At 45.1% G+C, this 17,967-nt stretch overlaps 1 protein-coding gene across 3 annotated transcripts in view; it reads left to right on the forward strand.

Annotated features, from left to right (window-relative positions):
• Positions 1-17,967, forward strand: part of fbxo31 (F-box protein 31) — a 41,753-nt gene that overhangs the window by 11,550 nt on the left and 12,236 nt on the right. For all 3 annotated transcript variants that reach the window (XM_059993386.1, XM_059993387.1, XM_059993388.1), the window contains 4 exons: positions 1,143-1,310; positions 4,229-4,303; positions 12,864-12,973; positions 15,086-15,239. In XM_059993386.1, coding sequence (XP_059849369.1) covers positions 1,143-1,310; positions 4,229-4,303; positions 12,864-12,973; positions 15,086-15,239 — 507 coding nt within the window. The remainder of the gene's footprint in view (positions 1-1,142; positions 1,311-4,228; positions 4,304-12,863; positions 12,974-15,085; positions 15,240-17,967) is intronic.

The following is a 17,967-nucleotide window of genomic DNA, read 5'->3' on the forward strand; positions in this document are numbered from 1 at the left end:
ACCACTACCCCGGTAGGGTGTTCCACGTACCCATCACTCGTGTTTATAAAGAAAAACTTAACTCTGACGTCCACCTATACTTCCCTCCAATCACCTTTTAATTAACCATTTAATTTAATTTCCACCCTGGGGGAAAAATATTCTGGCTGTCCACCCTATCTCTCTAATTCTAAAATCAAAATTCTTGTTTAAACTCATCCATGCACATTGCCTTAAATTTGTACACATTACAGGGATTCTCTGAGGTGATTTGAGACCATGTTCTATACAACTTCACTGATCCTGCAGGAATAAAATCTTCAGACTAGGGGACTGAGGAGGAATCATCTCGTGCTCACTTCCAGTTTTCAAATTGGTATTCCCTCTTTCTAATCGTCTCTCTGTAGTCCTCCTAAATATTCCAGTCTGTCTCTGGAGTCATGATCATTCTATAATTTAACCCATTTCCCCCATCACTAATCCCACTCTTCCCATTGTACTTGTTTTCCTTTCTGTAAAAGAGTGAAGCTTCTTGTGGTTTAGTGACAAATTTAGTCAAAAGCTGCTTTGAAGCATTTTCACTTTGTTTTTGGATTACACCATGGGTTGCCGTAACATTCTGTCTGGTGAGCTCTCTACAATTCTTCATCAACGACTCTGTGGTTGGCAGTTGTACTCTTGGCTGACAAGATCCTATTTGAGCGAAAGCAGAGATAAGATATAGCAGCAGAATCAGGCCGTTTGCCCCACCAAATCTATGCGATTTCATCATAGCTGATCCATTTCCCTCTCAGCCCCAATCCCCTGCCCCCCCCACCCATATCCCTTCATGTCCTGACTAATCATAACATCCTGCACTAGATGCGGGGCAATTGGTTCCTCCTCTGATCACTGGAGTGGTCTTGCTGGGAGGTGTGTATGCATTGGGCAATTAATGCATTGAGTTTGGATTTGCATTTGCTTTTGTCTTTTGTGGTGTACTATTTGACCAGATGTAGTGGTGAGGTTAGAGGACAATTAGTACTTGTGGCCTGAGACTGGGGTGGGAATGTGGATAGTGTCTCTATAGACTGAGTTGATAAATAACCATGCCAGGGACAGGTACAATATTGTGTCATACTTTCCATGAGATACTCACTGCAGTTTGTCTCATGAATTCACAGGTCGATGGGTTGTTTATCATTGGATGGATGTACTTGCCTCCTCATGATCCCCATGTCAATGATGTCATGCGTTGTAAGCCCTTGTTTCGAATTCACCTCTGGGAAAAGAACAAGGCGCAAGTGGAATGTATGTATGGTCACAAAGGCTCTCACAAGGGAGACATACAGGTAGGAGTTAAAGACAGTGATTACCAACTTCTTGTTCACGTATCCAAACCCTTCCTGTTCTAACCTCTCCTCAGCCTGTCTCATAGAGAAGTGGGAGTTCTGTATCTGAACAGAGAAGGTGTTGACTTGCTTAGGACTTGGTTACGTGTGATTTAGGAGCACGAGGAGGCAGCTTGGTACCTTGAGCCTGCTTCACCAGTCAATAATATCATGGTATCTAACTGTAACCTCAACACTGTATTCCTGATTCCTCGGTAATCTTTCACCCCTTTGCTTATACAGAATCTATCTGCCTCTTTCTTTAAAGTATATAAACTGTTGTCTTCCTCTGCTCATTTGAAGAAATCCTCTCGTTCTAGATTCTGCACTCTCCCCAGATCCACCCTGTCAGGACCCATGAGGATCTTGAATGCTTCAGCCATGCCAAACTCCAGCAGAGACAAGCTGAGCCTGTCCAGTTTTCCCTCTCGAGACAACTTAGCCATTCCAGCTGTTCAGCTTCACTTGACCAATCAATTTTATTTGTATTAAATCACCAATTGTTTGTATTGAATGGCACAGTAGTGTAGTGATTAGCACAATGCTTTGCAGTAGTGACACAAGTTCAATTCCCGCCTTTGTAAGGAGTTTGTATGTTCTCCTCATGACACTGTGGGTTTCCTCTTGGTGCTCTGGATTCCTCCCACATTCCAACGATAGGTTGTAAATTGTAAATTGTTCCGTAATTAGGAAAGGGTTAAATCAGGGTTGCTGGATGGTGCAACTCATAGGGCCAGAAGGGCCTCTACGGCAGTATATCTCAATAAAATAAGACATAGTAGAACAATTAGGCTATTTGGAACCAATAGATTTTACCATTACCATACACACTCAGTGGCAACTTTATCTGGTACCTCCTGTACCTAATAAAGTGGCCACCGAGTGTATGTTCATGATCTTCTGTTGTAGCCCATCCACTTCAAGGTTTGACGTGTTGTGTGTTCACCACTGCTCACCACTGTAATGCGTGGTTATTTGAGTTATTGTCGAATTCCTGACAGCTTGAACCAATCTGGCTCTTCTCTGACATTTGTCATTAAGAAGGTGCTTTCACCTGCAGAACTGCCACCCACTGGATATTTTATTTTGTTTTCCGCATCATCCTTTGTAAACTCTAGAGACTGCTGTGCATAAAAATCCAAGGGGATCAGCAGTTTCTGAGATACTTAAACCACATAATTTGGCACCAACAATCATTCCACGGTCAAAGTCACTTAGATAGAAACATAGAAAACCTACAGCACAATACAGGCTCTTGGGCCCACAAAGCTGTGTCGAACATGTCCTTACCTTAGAACTACCTAGGCTTTACCCATAGCCCTCTATTTTTCTAAGCTCAGTGTACCTATCCAGGAGTCTCTTAAAAGACCCTACCATTTCCGCCTCCACCACTGCCGCTGACAGCCCATTCCACGCACTCACCACTCTCTGCGCTTAAAAAAAATACTTACCCCTGACATCTTCCCTACCTACTTCCAAACACCTTAAAACTATGCCCGCTTGTGCCAGCCATTTCAGCCCTGGGAAAAAGCCTCTGACTATTCACACAATCAGTGCCTCATAATCTTGTACTCCTCTATCAGGTCACCTCTTATCCTCTGTTGCTCCAAGGAGAAAAGGCCAAGTTCACTCAACCCACTCTCATAAGGCATGCTCCCCAATCCAGGCAACATGCTTGTAAATCTCCTCTGCACTCTTTTTATGGTGACATTTCTTCCCCATTCTGATGTTTAATCTGAACAACAACTGTACTTGTTCACCATGTCTGCATGCTTTTATGCATTGAGTTGCTGCCACATAATTGGCTGATTAAATATTTGTATTAACAGGTAGGTTACCTAATAAAGTGGCCACTCAGTGCATATCAGAACTATTAGTGGGGATAGTGTTAGGTGTTGTCCAGTGAGGTTATATGGGTAGAACTTCAAATTCAGGGTATGATCACTTTGGGATTGTACCATACACCCTCCCACATGAATCTGTAGGAACAAGACATACAAATACATAGGAAGATGAGATAAGGATAGATGTGGGAACAATATGTTTGTAATAGTAGTGGATTTTGTCTGGGATATTCATAATTCAAAGTCTTGGCTGGAGTGGAATTGGTGTAGATGACCCAACAAGAGAGAGGATAAAGGTGGGGCAAATGATTGAGAGTCACTGGGAGAGCTCTTTGGGGCCAGTGGCCGTAATTCTATTAGTTTCTAAATTAGTTTAAGAAAAAGATAGGACTGGTCCACAGATTAAAATACTGAGTTATGGCAAGGAAATGATGAAAGCTTTCAACAGGAATTTGCAAAGGTTGATTGGGAGAGGCTGCTTTTTTAAGTAAAGGGACAGCTGGTAAGTGGGAGGCGTTTAACGGTAAGTAGAAAGATTGGTGCTTCAACCCTTCCTGATCCAGGTTCTCCCATTGATCAGAAGAGGCGAGAGAGAAAAGATCCCAGCAGCTTCAGACAGTACACATGGATTTCACAGCAAAGTCTTGGTAAATGGACTAAATAGTATGCCTAGCTCATTCTTTGGTTCAGTTATTCCTCTTTGTTACATACCCAATAATACAAACAGTAGATCCAACCAAAGTTCATGTGGACTGACTACCGTTGATTGAATCATAAATCTGCCTCCACACTCCATCATATCGTTAACTAAATGGGTTATGAAGCCCATGTCTTGGGCACTCTTTGGCACAAGGGCTGTTCCTTGGTCTCGGGCCACTCATTCTTCGCTGGGTTTTTTTCAGTTATAGCTTGTTGTTTCCTAACTCTAGAATGGGGGGTCTTTTATTGACCTATGTTATATGATGTGAACAAATAAGGGTACCTTTTCTGCCAGTTCCAGAATACTGTATCCAACAACTATTCTTCTATTTGCAGATAGTGAAGAAAGATGAGTTTTCTACCAAGTGTGATCAGACAGATTTTCACCGGATGTCTGGAGGGAGGCAGGAGGTAAGTGTTAGAACATAGAACATAGAAATCTACAACACATTACAGGTCCTTTGGCCCCAATGTTGTGCTGACCATGTAATCTACTCGAGAAACTGCCAAGTTTCTACCCTACCGCATTGCATCTATTTTTCTAAGCTCCACGTACCTATATAAGAGTCTCTTAAAAGACCCTACTGTATCCCCCACCAGCACTGTCGCCGGCAGTGCATCCCACCCACCACTCTCTGTGAAAAACTTACCTCCGATGTCCCCTCGGTACCTACTTCCAAGCACTTTAAAACTATGCCCCCTCATATTAGCCTCGGGCTATGTACATGATCAATGAACAGTCAACGTTTCCACAGATGCTGCCCGAGCTGCTGAGTTCCTCCAGCGTGTTGTATGTGTTGATTTGACCACAGCATCTGCAGTGCTAATGTCCTACTTTGTATTTACTACATGATCAATGCCTCTCATCATCATCTACACCTCTATCAGGGCACCTCTCATCCTCTCGCTCCAAGAAGATTAGGCCAAGTACGCTCAACCTATTCTCATAAGGCATACTCTCCAATCCAAGCAACATCCCTGTAAATCTTCTCTGCACTATCTTTATAGCATCCGCCTCCTTCCTGTAGTGAGGTGACCAGAACTGAACACCGTATCCAACTGGGGTCTGACCAAGGTCTTAAATAGCTGTAACATTACCTCACGGCTCTTGAACTCAATCTCATAGTTGATGAATGCCAACACACCATACGCTTTCTTAACAACTTCGTCAGCCTGCACAGCAGCTTTGAGCAACATATGGACATGGACCCCATGTCACCATCTCCAGCAGCCCATTCCACACACTCACCACTCTCTGCTTAAAAAAACTTACCCCTGACATCTCTGTACCTCCTTCCAAGCACCTTAAAACTATGCCCTCTCGTGCTAGCCATTTCAGCCCTTGGGAAAAGCCTCTGACTCATCCACATGATCATTGCCTCTCATTATCTTATACACCTCCATCAGGGTCACTTCTCATCCTTCAAAGGCCGAGTTCACTCAACCTATTCTCATAAGGCAGGCTCCACAATCTAGGCAGCATCCTTGTAAACCTCCTCTGCACCCTTCCTATGGTTTCCACATCCTTCCTGTAGTGAGGCGACCAGAACTGAGTAGGAAAAGTGAGAAGGTCCTGAATACAGAATATGGGGAATTAGGCAGAAAGCTGAAAAGCAGGACCTCCAAGCTAGTAATCTCTGGATTGCTGCCTGTGCCACATGCAGATGTGGCTAAGAATAGGATGATTTGGCAGATGAAGGCATGGCTGAGGAATTGATGCAGGAGACAGGGTTTCAGATTTCTGGATCATTGGGATTTCTTCTGGGGAAGCTAGGACCAGTACAGAAGGAATGGGCTACACCTGATCCAAGGTGGAACCAATATATACATTTGCTAGAGCTGTAGGAGAGGATTTAAAGTAATTTGTTAGGGAAGTGGGAACCAGAATGATGGGGCTGAGGACAGGGCAGTTGGTATATAAGCAGAGGCAGTGTGTAGTGAGACTGACAGGAAGAACAGGCAAGTGCATGGGCAAAATTGCAGTCAGTGGGATGAGTTGCAATGTAGAAGTGACAAAATCAAAAAGGGTGATGAATATAGTACTAAAGATATTAAATGTATGCAGTATATGGAATAAGATATTGTAGTGCATTTAGAGATTGACACTGGACATCTGAGTCATGGCTGAATCATTATTATAGTTGGGAGCTTAACATCCAAGGATACACCTTGAATTGAAAGGACAGGCAAGTAAACAGAAGGCATGGGGTGCTCTTTTGTTTTTAAAAAAATGAAATAAAATCCTTTGAAAGAGGTGACATGAGATCTGAAGATGTAGAAGTTAGGAAATGCAAAAGGCCTCCAGACAGATGTGGGTTGCAAATTACAATGGGAGATAGAAAATGCATTATCAAAAGGGTAGTGTTATGATAATCATTGGCTATTTCAATATGCAGGTAGATTGGGAAAATCTGGTTGGTACTGGATCCCAAGAGAACTTCCTCTGAACCTTCTCCAATTCCAGCAATTCTTTCCTCAGATGAGTCTAAAACTATTCAAATACTCAAGGTGTATCCTCACCAGGGTCTTATAAAGCCTCAGCATCATATCATATTCAGCTATGTGTGGAGCCGAGGGAGATGGGAGAGATTCTGAACGATTTCTTCTCTTTGGTATTCACTAAGGAGAAGGATATTGAATTGTGTAAGGTGTGGGAAACAAGTAAGGAAGTTATGGAACTTATGACAATTAGAGAGGTGGAAGTACTGGTGCTTTTAAGAAATTTAAAAGTGGATAAATCTCCAGGTCCTGACAGGATATTCCCCAGGACCTTGAGGGAAGTTTGTGTAGAAATAGCAGGAGCTCTGACGGAGATCTTTAAGATGTCATTAGAAACGGGGATTGTGCCAGAGGATTGGCGTATTGCTCATGTGGTTCCATTGTTTAAAAAGGGTTCTAGAAGGAAGCCTAGCAATTATAGACCTGTCAGTTTGACATCAGTGGTGGGTAAATTAATGGAAAGTATTCTTAGAGATAGTACTAATAATTATCTGGATAGACAGGATCTGATTAGGAGTAGCCAGCATGGATTTGTGCGTGGAAGGTCATGTTTGACAAACCTTATTGAATTTTTTGAAGAAGTTACGAGGAATGTTGACGAGGGTAAAGCAGTGGATGTAGCCTATATGGACTTCAGCAAAGCCTTTGACAAAGTTCCACATGGAAGGTTAGTTAAGAAGGTTCAGTCGTTAGGTATTAATGCTGGAGTAATAAAATGGATTCAACAGTGGCTAGATGGGAGATGCCAGAGAGTAGTGGTGGATAATTGTTTATCGGGATGGAGGCCGGTGACTAGCGGGGTGCCTCAGGGATCTGTTTTGGGCCCAATGTTGTTTGTAATATACATAAATGATCTGGATGATGGGGTGGTAAATTGGATTAGTAAGTATGCCGATGATACTAAGGTAGGAGGTGTTGTGGATAATGAGGTGGGTTTTCAAAGCTTGCAGGGAGATTTATGCCGGTTAGAAGAATGAGCTGAACGTTGGCAGATGGAGTTTAATGCTGAGAAGTGTGAGGTTCTACATTTTGGCAGGAATAATCCAAATAGAACATACAGGGTAAATGGTAGGGCATTGAGGAATGCAGAGGAACAGAGAGATCTAGGAATAACAGTGCATAGATCCCTGAAGGTGGAGTTTCATATAGATAGGGTGGTGAAGAAGGCTTTTGGAACGCTGGCCTTTATAAATCAAAGCATTGAGTACAGAAGTTGGAATGTAATGTTAAAATTGTACAAGGCATTGGTAAGGCCAAATTTAGAATATTGTGTGCAGTTCTGGTCACCGAATTATAGGAAAGATATCAATAAATTAGAGAGAGTGCAGAGACGATTTACTAGGATGTTACCTGGGTTTCAGCAGTTAAGTTACAGAGAAAGGTTGAACAAGTTAGGTCTCTATTCATTGGAGCGTAGAAGGTTGAGGGGGCATTTGATCGAGGTATTTAAAATTTTGAGAGGGATAGATAGAGTTGACGTGAATAGGCTGTTTCCATTGAGAGTAGGGGAGATTCAAACGAGAGGACATGATTTGAGAGTTAGGGGGCAGAAGTTTAAGGGAAACACGAGGGGGTATTTCTTTACTCAGAGAGTGATAGCTGTGTGGAATGAGCTTCCTGTAGAAGTAGTAGAGGCCAGTTCAGTTGTGTCATTTAAGGTAAAATTGGATAGGTATATGGACAGGAAAGGAGTGGAGGGTTATGGGCTGAGTGCGGGTAGGTGGGACTAGGTGAGATTAAGAGTTCAGCACGGACTAGGAGGGCTGAGGTGGCCTGTTTCCGTGCTGTGATTGTTATATGGTTATATCCTTGCTCTTGTATTCTAGACCTCTTGAAATGAATGCTAACATGGCATTTGCCTTCCTCACCACCAACTCTACCAACAAGTTGACCTTTAGGATGTTCTGCACAAGAACTGCCAAGTTCCTTTGCATTTTAGATTTTTGGATTTTCTCCCTATTAAGAAAATACTCTTGTTGGCGTGTGGCCTAGTGGTTAAGGCACTGGTCTAGTGATCTGTGGGTCACTGGTTCAAGCCTCAGCTGAGGCAGTGTGTTATGTCCTTGAGCAAGGCACTTAACCACACATTGCTCTGCGACGACAAGCTGCATGGGTCCTAGTGCCCTTCCCTTGGACAACATCGGTGGCGTGGAGAGGGGAAGGCCTGCAGCTTGGGCAACTGCCGGTCTCCCATACAACCCTGCCCAGGCCTGCACCCTGGAAACCTTCCAAGGCGCAAATCCATGGTCTCACGAGACTAAAGGATGCCTATATAAGAAAATACTCTGCACATTTATTTCTACTACCAAAGTGCATGACCATGCATTTTCCAACACTGTATTCCATTTGCCACTCTCTTGCCCTTTCTCCTAATCTAAGTCCTTCTGCAGCCTACCTGTTCCCTTAACACTACCTACACCTCCACCAATCTCTGCATCATCTGCAAATTTGGTAACAAAGTCATCTACTCCATCATCTAAATCATTGACATACAGTATTTAAAGAAGTGGTTCCAACACTGACCCCTGGCAGCCAGCCAGAAAAGGATCCTTTTAGTCCCATTTGCTGCCTCCTACCAATCAGCCAATGCTCTAACCATGCTAGTAACTTTTCTATAATACCATGGGCTCTTAACTTGATAAGCAGCCTCAAGTGTGGCACCCTGTCAAAGGCCTTCTGAAAGTGCAAATATACAACATCCACTGCATCCCCTTTATCTATCCTACATGTAATCTGCTCAAAGAATTCCAGCAGGTTCGTCAGGCAAGATGAAGTGGTGGCTGACTTTGTCTTATCTTGTCCTGTGTCTCCCAAGTACTCCATAACCTTATCCTTAACAGTTGACTCCAACACCTTTCCAACCACTGAGGTCAGGCTAACTGGTCTGTAATTTCCTTTCTACTGCCTTCCTCCTTTCTTAAAGAGCAGAGTGACATTTGCAAATGTCCAATCCTCTGGCACCATGCCAGAGTCCCATGATTTTTGAAATATAATTACTAATGCCTCCACAATCTCTGCCACTGCTTCTTTCAGAAAGAACCATAGGGTGCAGTTTATCTGATATGGGTGACTTGTGTACCCATAGGTCTTTCAGCTTTTTGAGCACCTCTCCCTTGTAATAATAACTGCACCCACTTCTCTTCCCTCACACCCTTTAACACCTGACATACTGTTAGCTTGCATCAGTCTTCGTGGAAGACACGAGCAGTATGCCAGAAGTTTGAGTGTCAGGGAGAGAAGTGAATGCTATTTCTATTACTAGGAAGAAAGTGCCTGGGAAATTGAAAGGCCTGAAGGTGGATAAGTCACCTGGACAGAATGGACTACACCATAGGGTTCTGAAAGAAATAGCTGTGGAAGATTGCGGAGGTATTAGTAGTGACCTTTAAAAATCGGGAGAATCTGGTATGGTTCTGGTGACTGGAAAATTGCAAATGTTACTCCACCCTTCCAGAAGGGGGAGAGGCAGAAGAAAGAAAATTATAGGCCAGTTAGTTTGACCTCAGTGGTTGGAAAGATGTTAAAATCGATCGCTAAGGATGTGGTTTCGCGGTACTTGGACGCATGTGATAAAATAGGCCAAAGTCAGTATGGTTTAAGGGAAAATCTTAACAGACAAATCTGCTGGCATTCTTTGAGGAAATAACAAGCAAGATAGACTAAAGAGAATCAGTTGATGTTGTGTACTTGGATTTTCAGAAGGCCCTTGACAAGCTCGCGCATGACGCTGCTTAACAAGATGAGAGCCTAAGGAATTGCAAAAAAGATAGGAGCATGGATAGAGCATTGGCTGATTGGCAGGTGGCAGTGTGGGTATAAATGGAACCTTTTTTATTGGCTGTATGGTTCGGTGTTAGGATTACTTGTTTTTAGGTTGCTTGTCAATGATTTGGATGATAGAATTGATGGCTTTGTGGCCAAGTTTGCAGATGATACAAAGATAAGCAGGGGCAGGTAGTGTTGAGGAAGCAAGTAGGCTGCAGAAGGACAAACAGATTCGGAGAATGGACAAAGAACTGGGAGATTGAATACAGTGTTGGGAAGTGTACATTGGTGGAAGGAACAAAAGTACAGACTATTTTCTAATGGGTGAGAAAATTCAAAAATCTGAAGAGTAAGTGAATTTGGGAGCCCTCATGCAGGATTCCCTAAAGATTAACTTGCAGCTTGAGTTAGTGTTGTGGAAAGCAAATGCAATATTAGCATTCATTTTGAGAGGGGTAGAATATAACAAAGATAGACAATAGACAATAGGTGCAGAAGTAAACCATTCGGCCCCTCGAGTCTGCACCGCCATTCTGAGATCATGGCTGATCATTCACTATCAATACCCAGTCCCTGCCTTGTCCCCATATCCCTTGATTCCCCTATCCATCATATATCTATCCAGCTCCTTCTTGAAAGCATCCAGAGAATTGGCCTCCTGTCTCCCGAGGCAGTGCATTCCACACCTGCACAACTCTCTGGGAGAAGAAGCTCTTCCTCAACTCTGTTTTAAATAACTGACCTCTTATTCTCAATCCATGCCCTCTGGTACTGGACTCTCCCAACATCTGGAACATATTTCCTGCCTCAATCTTATCAAATCCTTTAATTATCTTAAACGTTTCAATCAGATCCCCTCTCAATCTCCTCAATTCCAGTGTGTACAAGCCCAATCTCTCCAATCTCTCTGCGTAAGACAGCCCTGCCATCCCAGGAATCAACCTAGTGAAGATGTAATGTTGAGGCTTTATAAAGCACTGGTGAGTCCTCACTCGGAGAATTATGAGCACTTTTGGGCCCCTTAAAAAAGAACAGTTGCACTGACATTGGAGAGGGTTCAAAGGAGTTTCATGAAGATGATTCTGGGACTGAAAGGCTTGTAGGGGCCTCGAGTCACTAAAAGAATGGAAAAGAGGGGGGAGTGATCTAATTGAAACCTATTGAATGTTGAAAGGCCTAGTTGGAGTGGATTTGGAGAGGCTGTTTCCTAATAGTGGGGGAGTCAAGGACCAGAGTGCACAACCTCAGAGTAGAGGGACGTCCATTTAGAATGATGAGGAATTCCTTTAGCCAGAGGGTGGTAAATCTGGAATTTGTTGCCATAGGCAACTGTGGAGGCCAGGTCATTAGGTATATTTAAAATGTAGACTGATAGATTCCCAGTAAGTCAGGGCATGTAAGGTTATAAGGAGAAGGTGGAAGAATGGGGTTGAAAGGGAAATGGATCAGCCATGGTGAAATGGCGGAGCAGACTGGGACTGAATGGCTGAATTCTGCTCTGATGCCTTATGGTCTATATTGGAGCACTCCGACTCCTCCTTCACTGCACAGATGTTTCTCTTCAGATTCTCAACCAGTTCCCTAATGGGCTCAACAATGAGCTGCTCCCAAAAGCCACCTTGTAGGCATTCTAGAAAATACCCCTCTTGGAATCCAGCATCAACCTGATTTTCCCAATCTACCTGCATATTGAAGTCCCCATGACTATTGTAACATTATCCTTTTGACATGCATTTTCTATCTCTTGTGTAATTTGTAGGGCACATCCTTAGTACTGTTTGGGAGTGTGTATACAACTCCCATCAGGGTCTTTTTTCCCTTGATTCCTTAGCTCTATTCACAATGATTCAACACCTCAGACCCCATGTCACCTTTATCTAATGATTTGATTTAATTTTTTACCAACAGAGCAATGCCGCCCCCTCTGCCTTCCTTACTGTCCTCTTGATACAATGTGTAACCTTGGACATTAAGCTCTCAGCTATAATTTTCTACATGCCGTGATTCAGTGATGCCTACAAAATCATACATGCCAATCCATAACTGTGCTACAAGTTCATCTGCCTTATACCATGTACTGCACATATTCAGATACAACACCTCCTCTCCTGTATTCACCCATTTCGATTTTGTCCACCTTTTACGTTGCAACTCATCCTGTTTGACTGCCCTATGAACAGCATCTCTTCACTGCACATTGCCTCTGTTTGTAAACCAGCTACCTCACCTTTAACACTATTATCCACCTTTCCTACGATACTTGTATTGATATATACGCAACTCAGGACACTAGTCACACCATGCTCAACTTTTTGATTCCTAGCTTTATCTGAGGTCTTACTAACATATGCCTCCACCACCTCTCCATTAACTGTTATGGCACTCTGGTTCTCATTTCCCTGCAACTCTTGTATACCCTCAACCCCATGGGATAAATCCTGTGCATCTCCCTCATAATTCTCTATACTTGTCATGATCTTCCGCACCTTCAAATCTCCTCTCCCCAGCTGTTGGCCGTTTGCGATGTCTCTGACTTCACTGAGTCCATTGTTTCTCTCCTCCTCTTGCAGCGTCATGCAGGTGTGGCGATACTTCAGAGCAGCTTCTTTGGTCCATGACGACCAGATTGGTAACATCTTTCCTACAGAGAGTAGGTTGTCTTTGGATGGATCGTGTACATCTCAGGGTTTCTTTGTTCTTCTCTCAGGAATTCCGGACCTGGTTGGCAGAGGAGTGGGGTCGGACCCTGGAGGATATCTTTCATGAGCATATGCAGGAGCTGATCTTGATGAAATTTATCTACACCAGTCAGTACGAGTGAGTTTCGGTCCAGGGAGAACTCTGGTATGCTTAGCATGACTGCAAGAGTATGCAAAGATCTGCCCTACTTCCACTGAGTCACCAGCTGAGGAAGGAGTGAGAAATGGGGAGGGGCTGTGGTATGGCAGAGGAAGGGGATGCTGGGGAGAAAGGCAGGTACCTGGGTCATTGAGGGTCCGAAAGTTAATGTTAAGTGCTGGGGGCTGGCTCGTTTCTTGGTGCTGATCGGGAAGTGAAAATAAGAACTAATGGGCACATCAGCTTTTCATCTGTTGGCAAGATGCTAGAACTTATAATCAAAGTAATTTGGAGATGTTTAACACAATCAAAACAAGCAAATTTAGTTTTTCAAAATGTTTTTAAAATTTGCTTGAGTTCCACGAGGATAGCGGGGTCAAGGGATATGGGGAGAGGGCAGGAACGAGGTACTGATTGTGTATGATCAGCCATGATCACAGTGAATGGCGGTGCTGGCTAGAAGAGCTGAATGGCCTACTCCTGCACCTACTGTCTATTGATATAAAGAGAAGAGTTGATGAAAAGTAAAGAAGTGAAATGCAGAACCCAGTGGACTGTAACTAATCAGTAGAACATCCCAGGGCAAACAGCTGGCCTGTTACATAGGTAGAGCACATCCCAGGGCTAAAAGCTGGACTGTTACTTTGGTAAGTGCTTCCCAGGGCAAACAGCTGGCCTGGCAGAGCAGACGTTTGGGCCACCCAACCTCTAGAGTGTGTGTGCTGATGATCATCAGAGGTACAAATTTCAGGTCCTGCCAGTGCGGCTTGGATATACCCTGTATGAGTGGCTAAATATGGTGAAAGATGCAACTGAGGAATAGAATTAGGAAGGCATTGACTAGGAGTGAACCCATATTTGGTATTGAGTGTAAATTTCCTGGTGATTGGTGTAATTTGAGCATGTGTTGCCTTTTTTTTCTCTTTGCTGAGGGTGGTCTGAGGAGCATGGCAATGAGCCCCGAGCCATCTCTGTCTGTTAGGTCAATTGTTTAATAAAAACTCTTTGCTTGCACCTTGGCAGATAGTGCTAATATTGGCCACTGAGATATTCTAAAACGATGAACTAGAATACATTTGATAAGGTGCTGCATGAAAATCTAGGATTAGAGATTGAAGAATTGAGTTGTTGTGGATTGAAGATGCTAGAACAGGTCTTCTTCAGACTGGAAGATTGTAACAATGGAGAACTTTAAGATTCAGTTCTTGGTCCTCAATTATATCAGTGACTTGGAGGAGGAAAAACAGAAGGGTAAGGTGTCCAAGTTTGATAATATCTGGGAAAATAGGTGGGAAGACATGGGGCAGGGAGGATATAGGGTTCTGCAGGATATGGGTAGATCCAGTCAGTGAGCAAATAGTTTAACGTGGGAAAAGTGAGAACTTGCTGTATAATTTGAGAGGAGAATATTGTTTAAATGTAGGGAGACTGGAAATGAGTGATGTACAAAGTGGTTATGTGCTTAAATTACAATTTAGAAGGCATGTTCAGCTGCTGGTTAGGAATGCAAATGGCATGTTGGCCTTTTATTGCAAGAGGTTTGGTGCTCTAAACTAGAGAAGTGTTGTTAAACTTGGTGAGTCTGCACCCTGTCAAGTTTTAGTCCACTTCTTCAAGGAAGTAGTTATACTAGATTGAAGGTAGTCCAGAAGCAATTCTTTGAAGTAGTTACTGGGATAAGAAGTAGTCTTATAAATAGCTGAAGAAGCTGGGTCCTGCTCTTTAGAGATCAGAATGAGGGGTGATCTTATTGAAACACGAGAAGATTAGTTTTTGAAAGCTGGAGTTGTGGGCTATGGGAAACTGTCACAAAGTGTTGGAGCCTTGGGACAGAGCAGCTGTGATTATATTAAAAGCACCTTGCCTCTTTTTTGTAGCTGGTTGACTTATAAACAATTGGACAGGTACGAGGATAGGAAGGTTTTAGAAGTTATTTGTCAAACACTGGCAAATGGGACTAGCTTCAATGGGCATCTTAATTGATGTGAACCAGTTGAGCTGTTTCTGTCTTCGCTGTGGTGTTTATATCTATTTGGCTTTAAACAGACAATGGCTGCACTTTCATCTCTGGTGTTTGCCTTTGTGTTTCAGTAACTGTCTGACATATCGTAGGATCTACCTCCCACCCTCCAGTCCCGAGGATCTGATACCACCAGGCCTCTTCAAAGGAACCTATGGGAGTCATGGCCTGGAGATTGTTATGTTGAGTTTTCATGGAACCCACATTAAAGTGACAAAGATTACTGTAAGTTCAGTCATCTAGAAACAGTTGTGTAGAGTGAGTGGGAATGCTGGCTGCTAGAATTCATTGCTGTTGAAACAGTGTGCAAAGTGTAGAGTGCCAGTTAAACCATTGGTATAGCCTCTTACTCCTCAGTGTAAAGGCCAAACATTCACAAGTTGTTGAGACAGTTTGTCCATCATTGGGAGATCTCAGTAAAGTGCCCAGGGTGCAGTGCCATGTTGATGGCAATACCAGAAGCATGCTCTTTAACCCATCAAATCTATACCAGCCATCAGCTGCCTATTTGCAGTAACCTCATTTTATTTTCCCCATGCTCCCAGCATCTTGCCCCGATTCTACCCCTCACCCACACCCCAAGCAATTTCTGATGGCCAGGTTTGGGGTGTGGGAGAAATAGGTGCATGTAGTGGAAGCTCACACAGCCATGGGGTGAACATGTGAAGGTCACGCACAGAGCAAAGGTCAAGGTTGAAAACTGGATAATTGGCACTGCGAGGTACCAGTTCTACCAGATGTGGCACCCACAGTAGTAAATGTCATGCTTTGCTTTAGATTTAAGGGAAATTGTGGCGACCCACTTTCTGTGCACGCGAACCAGCTGACAAATAGCCAGCGCGTGGGGAGAGACTTTGATAATGCACCTCTGACGTTATTTCCGGCTGGAGAGGACGGGCGCTAGGGATTAAATGCCAGCGCCACGAAGTTTGAATAAACTAGTCTCGAAATGACTTACCGACTGCGTGTCGTTGTCTCTTGCTCTGTGTGTAGCACATCGCTACATTGGTGACCCCGACAGTCCAAACGGGATTTGGACCTAATATGACGGACTCTTCATCTGTTCACGCAGTTTCGCTAAAATTGCCGACTTTTTGGATGCCGCGACCACGTGTGTGGTTTAGCCAAGCAGAAGGCCAGTTCCAGATTCGGCAGATATCCTCTGATTCCACGCGTTACTACCACGTGGTGTGCACCCTTGACCAGGAGACGGCCGCCCAGGTTGCGGATTTCATACTGTCTCCCCCGAAAGAAGGCAAATATGAAGCATTCAAAGCACTGCTTATTGAGACCTTTGGCCTCTCTCGGGGTGAGCGGGGTGCTCGCCTGCTTCACCTGGATGGTTTGGGAGACCGGCTACCGTCAGCATTGATGAATGAGATGCTGGCCCTGGCTGACGGACACAAGTCCTGCCTCATGTTCAAGCAAGCGTTCCCAGAGCAGCTGTCCAGGGACATACATCTGCTGCTGGCCGACACAGATTTCAGTGACCCCCGGAAGGTGGCGGCCCGGGCAGACGTGCTGTGGAAAGCCAAGAGGGAGAGCGTGGCATCCGTCGGTCAGATTACCAGGCCATGTGCCCAACAGCGGACCAGACCAAGCCCGGCGGGGGGCGCACACAACATAGGCAGGAGTGAGGAGGACAGTGAACAGTGGTGTTTCTACCACCAGCGGTGGGGCACAAAAGCCCGCCATTGTTGCCCGCCCTGCAAGGGCCAGGGTCAGCTGCCGCTAATGACAATGGCGGCTGGCCACCAGGACAGCCTCTTGTACGTCTGGGGCAAACAGTCGGGATGCCGCTTCTTGGTGGACACCGGAGCGGAGATCAGCGTCTTGCCCCCAACAGGGTACGACACCCACAACAGGAAGCCAGGACCCACCCTGAGGGCCGCAAACAGCAGCACGATACGGACCTACGGCACCCGCACAGTGCAGCTGCAGTTCGGCGCCAGCTGGTTCACATGGGACTTCACACTGACCGCGGTGGCCCAACCACTCCTGGGGGCGGACTTCTTGCGAGCTCACAGCCTGCTAGTCGACTTGCAAGGGAAAAGACTGGTACACGCCGAGACTTTCCAGGCGTTTTCCCTGGGTGAAGCCTAGTTGCCAGCCCCACACCTGGACTCCATCACGCTGTCGGACAACGAATTCACCAGACTTTCCATTGATTCTGGCACCGCAGTTCTCGGCAACCATGCCCAGACACGGGGTTCAGCACCACATCCCGAACCAGGGACCACCCCTCCATGCCCGCGCACGAAGGCTCCCCCCCCCCCCCCCCCAGAAAAGCTCCACCTGGCGAAGGAGGAGTTCAAGAGGATGGAGGAATTGGGGATCGTACGGAGGTCCGACAGCCCATGGGCCTCCCCCCTGCACATGGTGCACAAAGCAGCCGGGGGTTGGAGACCATGCGGCGACTACCACAGACTGAATGAGGCTACAACTCCAGACCGCTACCCCGTGCCGCACATACAGGACTTTGCAGCAAACCTGCACGGGGCAAGAATCTTTTCCAAAGTAGACCTCGTCCGGGGATACCATCAAATCCCGGTGCACCCTGAGGACATCCCTGAAACAGCACTCATCATCCCGTTCGGCCTGTTTGAGTTCCTCCGAATGCTGTTCTGCCTGAAGAATGCCGCACAGACATTCCAGCAGCTAATGGATGCGGTGGGACGCGACCTGGACTTTGCGTTCATCTATTTGGACGACATCCTTATAGCCAGCAGTAGTCGCCAGGAGCATCTGTCCCACCTCCGCCAGCTCTACTCCCGCCTGAGTGATTTCAGCCTCATGATCAACCCGGCCAAATGCCAGTTCGGTCTCGATACTATCGACTTCCTGGGCCACAGGATTACCAAAGACGGGGCAACACCTCTGCCCACCAAGGTAGACGCTTTCCGCCACTTTGCCCAGCCCAACACGGTCAAAGGCCTACAGGAGTTCGTTGGTA

The sequence above is a fragment of the Hypanus sabinus genome, chromosome 17, assembly GCF_030144855.1.
Source record: "Hypanus sabinus isolate sHypSab1 chromosome 17, sHypSab1.hap1, whole genome shotgun sequence".
Classification (NCBI taxonomy): domain Eukaryota; kingdom Metazoa; phylum Chordata; class Chondrichthyes; order Myliobatiformes; family Dasyatidae; genus Hypanus; species Hypanus sabinus.